The sequence below is a fragment of the Mucor velutinosus genome (genome assembly GCF_035048745.1).
Source record: "Mucor velutinosus strain NIH1002 chromosome Unknown tig00001575, whole genome shotgun sequence".
Lineage (NCBI taxonomy): Eukaryota > Fungi > Mucoromycota > Mucoromycetes > Mucorales > Mucoraceae > Mucor > Mucor velutinosus.
The window spans coordinates 519,302-531,646 of NW_027041916.1; the positions used below are offsets into that span (position 1 = coordinate 519,302).

The following is a 12,345-nucleotide window of genomic DNA, read 5'->3' on the forward strand; positions in this document are numbered from 1 at the left end:
CCGCGTATATAAAAGCCATAAAGCAAAAATACAACCAAATTGGATAATTTTCAAGCCTTCATACCTTGACATGTAGACCTTTCTGAGCCACCGGAATAATGCCAAACAATTGTACTTGAGTAGTAGTAACTTCCTGACATGTTTGCTCAACTTTTTGAAGATCTAAAAAACATGGCCAAAAATCGACTAAAAAGCATGAGGGGTACCTCATGGTTTTTGACGAAAATCAAACGATCGTGTTTTTCACCTTGAAAATGAAGACTTTTACTATGGTATATCTTGAATCAAAATGTTTCTATCGATCCAAAGCAACCTCTGAAATCATCTTTGTGGGACTTTGTTATGTAAAATTTCGACATTTTGGCCAAAAGCCTTATTTCATATTTTTTGAAACTGCTCAATAAGTTTATTCAAAATGTCTATTTTACTTGGCATTATTGGAAGCGCATTGAAAAGTACTCCAAGAATGTATTAGGAAGCATCGGATGATAATCACAGTTCATATAGTCAAATATCACAAAATAGATTACTGAAGTCGACAAAAAGCAAAATCTGTCCAATCTTGAACATAAAAAAAAAACTGAGTTTGAACCAATTTTGGCGGGCGTCGCTGCTGCTGGCTGACCCAAATGCCTTTCTAATCATGATGACAATGATGATGACAATGATGGTTGCGACGCTGATCAAATAGGATTCATGGAGTTGAAAGGAGAACTGCTTAGATAAAATTCTTTTTTTTCCTTGGGAGGTTTTCCCTATAAAGATGTCTTTTGCAATGGCAAGCTCTCAAAAAAAAGTTGTTATAGATCTGATAGAAGACTTGTATTTACGCATGGCTAGCTTATGTTGCCAGCTCGACAATTCTACTACCAAAAAATGTAGTATAAACGGAGAATGTAGTATACAAATGCTGCATAAAACTTCACATCGTCTCAATAATAGCTTCCATTGATACTAGTGTATAGGCAAAGGGGGCTACTTCCCCCTTTCCTGGCTTTGATACAACTATTAATTGATGGTTTAAAATCTACTTGCTATACCAAACTACAGAGAAGGTAAATCGCACAGTATCATGCGATTAAACTGAAGGAAAGAGCGCTTCTTGGAGGTGTCGATGATAAATGTTGCAGAGTCGAAATTGCCCCAGTGCAGATTGCAGATAGGCGGTTCGTTATTCAAGCAACAGGGATTCAACCATTGGCGATTGTGAACCCCCTATAGTAGTCATCTAGTGTTTCTGTTATTATATGGACCATGCTGGGACAGCGTTGTTTCAAGAGTTCCAATCGATGAGCAAACGAAAGTCTTTTTCGTCCTCGCATAGAGAGATCGACCTAAAGCCTAAGCATGTTATCATCTTTTCAGATATGAACGACTCTTTTAAGACGAGTCTTGCTTGGTAAAAATGATCGCATAGTTGATTTCTTGATAAATTTGTCGTTAGCAACGGACAAGTTGAGTAATTTGGATGAAAATGACAGTGATGCTTCAAAAGAATGTATAAGATAGTGCTGAAGAGGTGAAAGCAGGTTTTGTGCTTCGTTGAACCAATTTTCCCTATCGCCTGCTTGTCCTGAACAAATGAGCTCTAAGTTGTAAAATCTTGAACTTTTTGAGCAAATAGCGAAGACCAACTAAGGTAAGAATCATTGGTTTCGTAAGTTTCAATTTTCTTAATGTTATATTCTGGGCAATAGCGCTTTAGTTGACTTCATCGTCATAGAAGCCTTGACAAAGATCGATTTTCAGTTTCCTCGCAGTCGCTGGAAATGTATCAATGACCTGATCCCGGTAATTTAGTGATCCTTAATAAGAACAATGGAGGCGTATCTGCTCTTGAAGGCCAGTGGTGCTTTTAATGAGAGTTGCATTAAGCGGTAGATGTTGGTAGGATAATAAACTTGTAGCTGGACTGACGAGTGCGTGTATTTCAATGTACCAGCATTTACTGGTTATCCAAGAGTGTGCGCTGGCCTTTGAAGTGGCTATCCTCTGGAGTGAGAAATGATGGGAGAAGCTCGATTCCATCCTGATTTTCGACATGAATGTCTTGAATATTGGAGCAATGAAGTGCGATAATTTCAGCAGTTATCTACTGTTGGCTAGACCCGCATAAGCATTACCAAGTATCAGCTCCTTGACGAACCTAGCAACTTGAGGATGATCGTACTTGATGGTTTGGACAAACAGTTCAGCGTTGTTTTCACTTAATATAGCGCTAGTATACAATGCTTACTGAACTGGTTTACTTCACCCTTTACAGACGAGCTGGCAGTTGCAGAAATACAATAACTGACTCGAGGCATCTGATCTTGTTATGTCATGATATTAATTAGATTTGAACCATTCATATTTAATCAGTAGCAATATTTACGCATTCAAAAGATGACTGTATAACAAAGTTTATACTGTAGAACATAAATTAACCGGAATCATATTTAGGCTATCGGCTCCTTGATGTCCTGTGGTTCTCTTGTTTGTTTAGTTTAACAATTGCGGGTGACGACCTGAAGATCTAGATGCACATGGTCAATCACAGAATACCCTAGCACAGACATGTGAATCAAACTCTCTTGAAGTGCTTCATGAAACAAAAGGCATAGAGACAAATAAAAATCATCAAGAGCACAATGGAGCCTGTTTCAGCTTTTGATTCGACATCTAGAACATCTGCACACTGTAGTGTTCTTGGAGTACACCTTGGAGTGCTTATTTGGATGCCGCTCCAAATCTAGCTGACAGATGCTTATTCGAAATGCACTAATTTCTCATAAAAACGGTTATTTTTTAAAACAAAAACTACAGATGCAGAGAGAGCTGTCCATCAATTGACAGTTTCAATAGCATTCCTTGATTTAGCTTGCACAATCGTTCGGAAATGTCTAGTAAACATGCTGAACTTGAATGATCTATGCTACTCACTAAACATTCAGCTCGGTGACGGTTCAGTTGTAGTAATCTAGTGACCATTGATCGGTTGTGCGGGGGATTCTTGTCAAATGGCAACAAGGGACCCAACTTTTTCTCTTGTTTCTTCATCCACATCTGAACATTTACTATGGTTGTTCGCATTCGTCTTGCTCGCCACGGTCGTCGTAACTTACCATTCTATCATATCGTCGTCGCCAATGCACGAACTGGACGTAACAGCAAGCCTATTGAAAAGATTGGTACATACAACCCTGTCGCTGATGAGTCAGGCAACAAATTAATCAACCTAAACTTTGAGCGTGCCAAGTACTGGTTGACTGTGGGTGCTCAACCATCAGAAACTGTCGAAAAATTGTTGGTCAAGGTAAGATTTTGAGGGATTGCAGTGTGGAAATGCATTTGTTGATGTACATTTTAATATTAGGCTGATTTAATGCCTCAAGCTCCTAAACCTTGGATGGAATTGGCAAAAAAATTCAAGCAAGAAGCTGCCAACTAAGAATAGAATGTATATATACAATACCAGACTGAATTACGGAAAAAATTTTGATGTCAATATCATGTGTGTTGTTGATCTTCACGATTCTCATTAACCCCCAACCTCAACCTGGAACCAACATGCACACACCAGACTCTTTCAATCACACTCAAACAAACATAATCCACACCAATCGACATTGTAATTTAATAAAACTAAGCTTTTCTTATCAAAGAACGCTGAAGGCCCCAGGCTTGCGTGAAAAAGGAAAATTTACAAGTGCAAATCTGTCAAATGAGCAATTCATGTACATGGAATGTTTGATAATAATTTATTTCAAGTAAAATACAAAAGGATTGTGGAATATGTATGTATGAATGCGGGAAAGAAGGCCAAACGCATAGGCAGTTCAACTGCTTTTACGACTTGATGCTGCTAGCGATGATTGAGAAGAGCATCTTTTGGCAGGCGTCAAACCATGAGCAAAACCCATAGAGTTAATTGAGTAGGATGAAGAAGTATTGCTGTTACAGCTACTACTACTGAGAGGAGTGCTGTAATACGCTTCATACGTTGATGTGCCAGCCATCTTGTTGTCAGATAGTGAAGTAGGTTCTTCAGTCAAGATCATTTCCTTCTCAGGAATGAATAGCCATCTCTGCTGATGATTCAAATCTTGACTGTATGGGAATAAAATCAGCTTTTGGCCTTCAGGACACACATCCAACACCCAATCACTGTTGGCAACTGAGTAAATCACACTTCCTATGCGAGTTTTTTGGGATGATCGACGTTTGACCAATGGGTGTTCTGTCTGTTGAAACTCTGTTTGGACAGCCCACAACTGATTTTGAGAATCTTCCATTGACTTCTTATAATACAGGCATATTTCTGTATCCTCCATAAAACGAATTCTGCCTGTATTTATCGTTATTAATCATCCCAAACGCTCCGAGAAAAAAGCGCTTACCCTTACGAATGTCAAGCACCAGGCCTGTACTTTTGTTTCGAAGCTGCCGATCATCCCAGCACCACAATTCATTGTCAGAGTAGGTCGGCTTTGTTACAATCACTTGCGTTCTCATTAGAAGTATCGTATTGTCATTAGCGGCATCGTCTTGACAGAGGCAAGAAGCAATTATTTTGTTTGTGCCTACATGCTTAATATAAAACCAGTTTACATCAGCCATGTTGTTTTGCAGCAAAGAACGTGTGTGTCTTGTAGAGAATTAAGAGAGGAACAAGAACATGGAGGTGAAATCACAGTTTTTATTTATACAAATAGAGCATTTTGTCTCAGATTCCGCGGATTGCAGGAACAACAACTCCAATGGTAATGAGGTCCAGTGACAACTTATGCACCATATTTGGACATTTCGTTTCAACATCATGGAAGTTTAACTTCCCATCACAGGACTCTTCTACTGCCAGTGCCAATGGCAAATGATGAGCGATGTTTCATAATCGACGATCAAGTATGAAAGCACCTTTTGACTTTTAAACATTAACAAACAATGACCTGCTTTTTTTTGGCATTAGTCATTTCATTCGTCCTATTCGATATGACTTTGGCTCCAATAGCTTAAAGTCTCTGAAACCTAAAAAATGGGAAATGTTGTGAATTATGAGCATATAATGCAAAACTAGCCTTGGCACCCGGCCATTATGGTTGCAGAAGATGAATGGATGCTTCAAAACACTTACATCATGACTATAGCCTTCAGTATGCTCAATGTGATGGCTGTGAGCTTGGCACTCTAGCTCAATTGCTGGCAGTTTTTGGAAACTGCTGTATTTGGTATGGTTCTTTTAAAGACAGGCACATGAACAACAAATCTGAAGAGAGACAACTGAAACGGGAAGCGTGCTTTAAACGTTCGCCCATGAATTCATAAAGCAAACCTACAATCCTACTGCCATATCTAATCAAATATCACATTTAACCCTTTCAATCTTTGATGAGAACTCTTGTAAACCATCTGTAACTGTAGATCTGACTTTTTCTAAGAAGCTTCAGGTCTGAATAGACGGAAATAACTCATATACGGGCGCATAGCATGTTTGCATTGCCTCTGATTACTCAACAGTGTGCAAATCACAGCAAAAATTGAGTGCATTTGGGAAGTTATTTCTCATGTTTGAAGTTGTTTCAGGCTGCCAAAATAGCACCATACAGTTGCTTTGATCTGGCACTAACGCTCTGATGCCTTGGCTCAACTTTTTTGAGATTGCCAAAAAACCACCAAAAATTATGAGGGGCACCTCATGGTTTTCATCAAAAAATCAAACGATCACGTTTTTGACCCTCAAATGGAAAACTTCTACTATGACATGTATTAATTCAAAATGTTTCTACCGTTTCAACGCAACCCGTGGAACTTTGTTTGTATGACTCTTGTATACAAAATCTCGGTATTTTTGCTAAAAAATCTCATTTCATAATTTCAAGAATAGCTCAGTAAGCTTTTTCAAAACATCTTTCATAAATGGCACCGTTAGATGCGCCTTGAAAAGTACTCCAGGAAAGCATAAAAGTATATCGGGTGATCATCACATTCTACATAGTCAAATCTCGCAAAATAGATCAATCAAGTCGAAAATCAACCAAAAATTCCCATTTTGAGTTTAAAAGTTATTCGGCGATTTATTTGATTCTAGTTGGCAAAAATACTTTTATGCCTATGATTTAAAGGTAATAATTGAGGCTGTTGGAAGTTCATATGAGCAGGGTTGCGAAATTAAAGGTACAATAGCTTAATTTGACACCTGTAGTTTGCTTCTTGTGCATATTGATCAATTGTATTGGTCTAATCGCTGCCTATTGCTCATCTAAATGAGAAATCTAATGCAAAATGAAGATTGTCACCTCGTTCAAGATTGCATATGTATGGTACTTCAAATAAGAATCCTTTCTTGCTTTTAATTTGATTGCATTCGAGGCTATGATAGTGCTGTATATGATATAGAACAATAAGATAGAGATATTTACCTACAATCACTTTACCAAAGTGTAATAAGCACTATTATATTACGTTTGTTATCAAAGACTTTTAGCAGAACGATATGATACGCATCAGACAATCAAACTGCAAGATAGAGAGTCATACTTGCCGTGCCTGAAAAGGTCAGACGGCTAGTAACATTATATTGTTTTTGCCGTTTCTCAAGCAAAAAAAGCAACCCTAGAATATGGGCGCTGGTCAATGAAGGATATCGACATCAGGTCAGTACTCCAAATGCATACTATTCCTTGGACGCACCAGAAGTGCCCCCCCTCAAGAAGCCTGCTAGGGGAAACCTGCTCAAATCTTATACATCCACACACCCATACACAATCCAAATCAAGCACAATTGACTTCGCTCATTCAAAATCAAGTTTCACCATGTGCATTTCCCACTTGATTCAGCAGAAGTGCTTTAAACTTTTCTCTCACCCCAACTGTTTTCCGCTTCACTCTATTATATCAAGGCACGCACTTTTTTTTTTTTTTTTTTTTTTTTTTTTTTTACCTCAATTATACTCTCTTTATTCTCATCATGTCTTCTCAAAATCGTCCTGTTCGTATCGGTTGCTACTCTGCATTTTGGGGTGATTCCACATTTGCCGCGGCTCAGCTCATTGAGCATGAAGGAAAAAACTTGGATTATCTGGTAGCTGATTATTTGGCCGGTAAATTAAAATGCATTATTTTTGACTTGATGTGAAGCTGATGGATGTCTAGAAATCACTATGGGTATTCTGGCTGCTCGTCGTCAACGCCGCATCATGACTGGAAAGGCTGACAAGGGTGTGGATTACATTGCAGAATTTCTCAGCCTTGTGTTGAGCAAAAACTTGCCTCAATTGATCAAGAATGGCACCAAAGTTATCACCAATGCAGGAGGATTGGACCCAATTGGATGCAAAGAAGCTATTGAAGCATTGCTGGAAAAGCTCAACATCAAGGGTGTTCGTGTTGCTGCTATTGTTGGCGATGATGTCTTGGCTGATAAAGAAAATCGTACATTAGCCGGATTTAAAGATGTGCATTCCTTCTCAACTATATCCTCTGTGGACCACGCCAAAGACTCTGACCGCTTGCCCGACAAAGACGAGCCTATTGTGTCTTTAAACGCTTATTTGGGTGCACATGCTATTACTGCTGCCCTAAAGGAAGGTGCTCAAATCATCGTCACCGGACGTGTAGTTGATTCTGCCCTCGTAGTTGCTCCTTTGATGTATGAATATGGCTGGGAAGAAGGCAGAACTGCCAATTACTATGATTTGATGGCTTCTGCCTCACTTGCTGGACATGTAATTGAATGCGGCTGTCATGCTACAGGCGGTAATTTTACAGACTGGTATCTTGCTGCTCAATCTCCTTTTGGTGGATATTCTAATATGGGCTACCCCATAGTTGAGTTCGACAGATCGGGTTCATTTGTGGTGACAAAGCCTGAGAAAACCGGAGGATTGGTCACTCCAGCTACTGTTTCTGAGCAAATCTTGTATGAAATCTTGGATCCATCATTGTACCTCCTTCCAGATGTCATTTTGGATATGCGTCAAGTCAAACTATCTCAAGTTGGCAATAATCGTGTGCTTGTCACTGGTGCCAAGGGTCTCCAGCCTACACCTTACCTTAAATGTTCAGGTATCTTCCTGGATGGTTGGAAGATTACTGGGGAGATGTTGATTGGTGGTGTGGATGCTAAAAAGAAGGCTCATGCTGTTGGTGAAGCTATCGTCAAGCGAGTTGAAACTATGTATAAAAAGATGGGAATTCCAGGCTTTAGAAATGTCAATATCGAGGCTCTCGGTGGCGAGTCTCTGTTTGGGTAGGTCTAGCTACATAATTACTTCTTTTGCTTACATGATCTAATCTCTGTCAATGGTGCTAGTCCTCATTCAAGAACAAATGACACTCGTGAAGTCATGATGAGACTAACTGCTCATCATGACGACCCTAAAGCATTAGGTCTTGTAGCATTGGAAACGATTCCTGTAAGTATTAGGTGCTGCCACATGAAAAGGAGAGTCATTCACTCAACACTTTGCAACTAGTCTGCCACTTGTATGGCTCCAGGCATCACAGGCGGCGGTGCAGGTCGTCCAAAGCCTATTCCCAACATGGTTCATTTCCCTTTATTAATACCTAAATCACAAGTTACTACTAGCTACGTTGTTGGAAACAATGGAGTCAAAACAGTCGCATGGGGCTCATGGGATAACAATGCCTCTTACAGCAAACCTACACCTGTTCCTGCTATTCCTGAAGCTGACCTGACGGGTCCTCTTGTCAAGACTCGCTTGATCAATGTTGCTTATGGACGCAGTGGTGATAAGGGCGATGTTTGCAATGTTGGCATCATTGCTCGTGATCCCAAATACCTCCCCTATATCAAACGTTCTATTACTGAGAAGGTTGTTGCTGACTACATGAAGCATTTATGCAAAGGCACTGTCACTCGATTTGAGTTGCCTGGTCCCAATGCCATGAACTTTGTCTTGACACATTCGCTCGGCGGAGGTGGCCTTAGCTCGCTGGTTGTTGACAGACAAGGCAAAACATATGCTCAGCTCTGTTTGAGCGGGTTGGAAGTGGAACTTCCTGCTTCCATGGCTCCCTCAGTGGAGGCCAAGTTGTAATTTCAATAAAGTACAAGTTACCCGTCTTCCTCATGTACTCTCTGCAATGGTATTTTCCTTCAGTCGTAGGTGGCATGTCTTTCATTTTAAATTTTATTGTTCAATGTAGAATCATGAAAGCATATTGTGGGAATACATAAATATAATAGTTTGTCTAAATCAAATCAAAATTATTGCTGAGCACATTGGACGCCACCGCCACCATGTTGGTGATCCTCATGTCCATCTTCATCATAAGCATTTGATCCAGCTCTGTGTTGATAAGCCTCGGCGTCAACCAAGACAACATCCTCAATGTGCTTATCACCAACTGAAGGCACAGGGTTGCGAGGAGGTAAGATGGCCTCCAACTTCTTCAGTGTAGCCTCATCAGTCCAGTTGGGTTCAGGGAACTCGACGGTAAACTTGATAAAGAGGTGGCCACGGCTATCAATGCGATGCATAGGCATACCCTCATTGGGGACAGCCTTGACCATGTTGGGCTGAATAGCTTCGCCAGGAATGACATTGACCAAGAGCACACGATCATCCAAATGGGGAATTGCAAACTGGCCACCTGCCAAGGCAGTCAAAAGATCGATCTTGGCTTCGTAAATAAGATCATCACCCTTGCGAGTGAAACAAGGATGAGCCTTTTCATCGAGTTGGATAATGATGTCTCCAGGAACAATGCCAGGCGCTTGATCACCCTCACCAGAGAAGGTAATTCTTTGTCCATCACGCATACCGCGCTCAATGTGCACTTCCAAGATCTTTCTATCACTCATAATCTTCTTTCCCAAGCATTGCTTGCAACGATCCTTTTCGTTGATAATTTCACCAGTTCCACGACAATCGCCACACTAGTATAGATGGGAAAGGTCAGTCAAATATCAAATAAACGTCTCTTGACTACTTTACAGGTTGTTGGATTTGCTGGATCATGGGTCCCATTTGACGCATCATGATACGAGAACCCTGACCATTACATCCTCTACAGACTTGAACAGCACCATCTTTACCGCCTTTGCCATCACACTTGCTACAGAGAATGTTCTTTTGGAGAGCAAGCTTACTGGTCTTTCCAAGGTAGAGATCCTCAAGGTTGACCTTGAGTTGATGCATCATGTCCTTTCCACGACGAGGGCCTTGAGGACCACGACGTCCACCTCCCATACCTCCAAAAAAGCCGCCTCCGCCCATGCCTCCCATGCCTCCTCCTCCAAACAACTGGGAAAACAAGTCCTCGGCATTCATACCACCAGGACCACCTTGGCCACTGAGACCCTCCTCACCATACTGATCGTAGATCTCTCTCTTTTCAGCATCAGACAAGATCTCATAAGCATGAGAAATCTCTTTGAACTTGTCTCCAGCATCAGGGTTCTTAAAGAAAGAAATACACATTAGCTTTTTCCTGTATCATGATCTACTGGATTTATACTATACTTTGTCAGGATGGTACTTTAAAGCGAGTTTTCTGTAAGCTTTCTTGAGTTCGCCCTCAGTAGCACTAGGGCTCACACCCAAAATATCGTAATACTTTGATTCAGCAACCATCTTATCAAGGAGAAATCACTAAAAGGAAACGAAAAGAAAGAAATAGAAAGAATTTGATTCTACTTTTTGGAAAAAAAGGGGGTAATTTAATTGGGGTCAAATGAAAGGAAGGCTTATATCTTGATCAGTCGCGGAAGTCAAATCAAGGTACAACACATAAAGCTTGTTGTATTGATGATTGGGTAATTGTATTTACTAAAAACCTTATTATGATAGCCAGTCGATTCAAGTTTTCAGTAAGCTGCAAGCATTGGATCAAAGCAAATACATGCAATTACTGATTTTATGTGAACAGTTAGTCTCTAGTTCAATTGCATTCGTTTGCTTATACTATCGTTGACTACAATATGGCCAAATGTTTCAAGTTGATCCAACACTTACTTAATCAGCCGCTCAGGGGAAATTGATCACTCTAAAATTCTCTTTTAAATTGTATTCTATTTCGTGAGTATACTCTCTTGTACTCAATACTACTGCTGTGAATTCCACATCATTCGAAAGTCTCTGGAATGCGTCAATTGAACCAGCAGATATACATATAATGAGACATTACTTTGACCACTGTCCAGATTTATAATTTTAGTACTAAGATACTGTAAAACATTCAAAAAAAAAATAGACAAACAAATCATATCCTTGTGAATAAAACCACCAGCAAAGCCGGTAATGGAAAGAGGGTTTGGGGGGAAGAACATAACGCGTCTAATTCAACTCTTGATAGCATTGATTTATAGGGGATTTTTACCGTAGCGAAGCAAAGGTGCAAACCTATGACAACGAAGCATCCAATCCAGCATTTGATAGCATTGATCTATACGAGGGCTTGATTGTAGCGAAGCGAATATGCAAAACCATAGTATCTAAGCAGCAAATTCGGCTTTTCATTCCCATTGTTAATAAGCTTACCAGCAACATAGCGCATCAAACTTTGCATGAATCAGCTTTACCAAAATCAATATTCCTTCTACTCGAATTAAAAATTGCTCAAGCTACAGAACTGCCTTTTCAGTAAATTGCAGCTACCAAAAATGTGTCAATAACTCTATAAAGCAATACATAACCAAATTTGACAGCTTTCAAGCCTCCATATCTTGAAAAGTCGACCTTTATGAGCCACTGGAATGACGCCAAACAATTGTACTTGAATAGTAGTAACTTTCTGACACCTTTGTTCAACTTTTTGGTCAAAAAAAAACATAGCCAAAAATCGACTAAAAAGCATGAGGGGTACCTCATGCTTTTCATCGAAAATCAAACGATCGTGTTTTTCACTTTGAAAATGAAGACTTTTACTGTGGTATATGTTAAATCAAAATGTTTCTCTCCATCCAACGCAACTTCTGAAACCACTTTTATGAGGTTTTCATATGCAAAATATGGTTGTTTTTTTCTAAAAACCTCATTTCAAATTTTATTAAATTGCTTAATAAGTTCAGTCAAAACACTTACTACAGCTAGCACCATTGGAAGCGTCTTGAAAAGTACTTCAAGAATGTATCAGGAAGCGATTTTTTGTAGGGGAGTCGAGCTCCAGGTTTTATTTAAAGTCCTTTAAATGTCATGCTGAGGGATAGAAAAGACTGTTGGTGGACCCAATGTCTGCAAAGAAGGGGAATAAGAATTTTTGAACTAAGTTGGGTGTATCAGGAAGCGAAGGGTGATCAGCACAGTTTATATAGTCGAATGTCATAAAGTAAATTAATAAAGTCGAAAAAGACAATATCTGTCCAATCTTGAACAGAAAAAATATTCTGAGCTCGAATTAATT

The 12,345-nt window shown here is 39.7% G+C and overlaps 4 protein-coding genes across 4 annotated transcripts; 2 read left to right on the forward strand and 2 right to left on the reverse strand.

Annotated features, from left to right (window-relative positions):
• Positions 1–3,058: 3,058 nt before the first annotated feature.
• ATC70_013418 (uncharacterized protein) lies at positions 3,059–3,430 on the forward strand (the record flags this gene model as incomplete). Its single annotated transcript, XM_064832582.1, has 2 exons — positions 3,059–3,295; positions 3,356–3,430. The coding sequence occupies 2 exons, from the start codon at positions 3,059–3,061 to the stop codon at positions 3,428–3,430; spliced, it is 312 nt and encodes a 103-aa protein (XP_064678841.1).
• A 388-nt stretch (positions 3,431–3,818) lies between these two features.
• On the reverse strand, positions 3,819–4,599 carry ATC70_013419 (uncharacterized protein; the record flags this gene model as incomplete). Its single annotated transcript, XM_064832583.1, has 2 exons — positions 3,819–4,327; positions 4,380–4,599. The coding sequence occupies 2 exons, from the start codon at positions 4,597–4,599 to the stop codon at positions 3,819–3,821; spliced, it is 729 nt and encodes a 242-aa protein (XP_064678842.1).
• A 2,347-nt stretch (positions 4,600–6,946) lies between these two features.
• ATC70_013420 (uncharacterized protein) lies at positions 6,947–9,038 on the forward strand (the record flags this gene model as incomplete). Its single annotated transcript, XM_064832584.1, has 4 exons — positions 6,947–7,079; positions 7,132–8,227; positions 8,291–8,393; positions 8,454–9,038. 4 exons carry the CDS (start codon positions 6,947–6,949, stop codon positions 9,036–9,038), a joined length of 1,917 nt encoding a protein of 638 aa, XP_064678843.1.
• A 170-nt stretch (positions 9,039–9,208) lies between these two features.
• On the reverse strand, positions 9,209–10,577 carry ATC70_013421 (uncharacterized protein; the record flags this gene model as incomplete). Its single annotated transcript, XM_064832585.1, has 3 exons — positions 9,209–9,880; positions 9,939–10,403; positions 10,467–10,577. 3 exons carry the CDS (start codon positions 10,575–10,577, stop codon positions 9,209–9,211), a joined length of 1,248 nt encoding a protein of 415 aa, XP_064678844.1.
• Between the last annotated feature and the right edge of the window lie 1,768 nt (positions 10,578–12,345).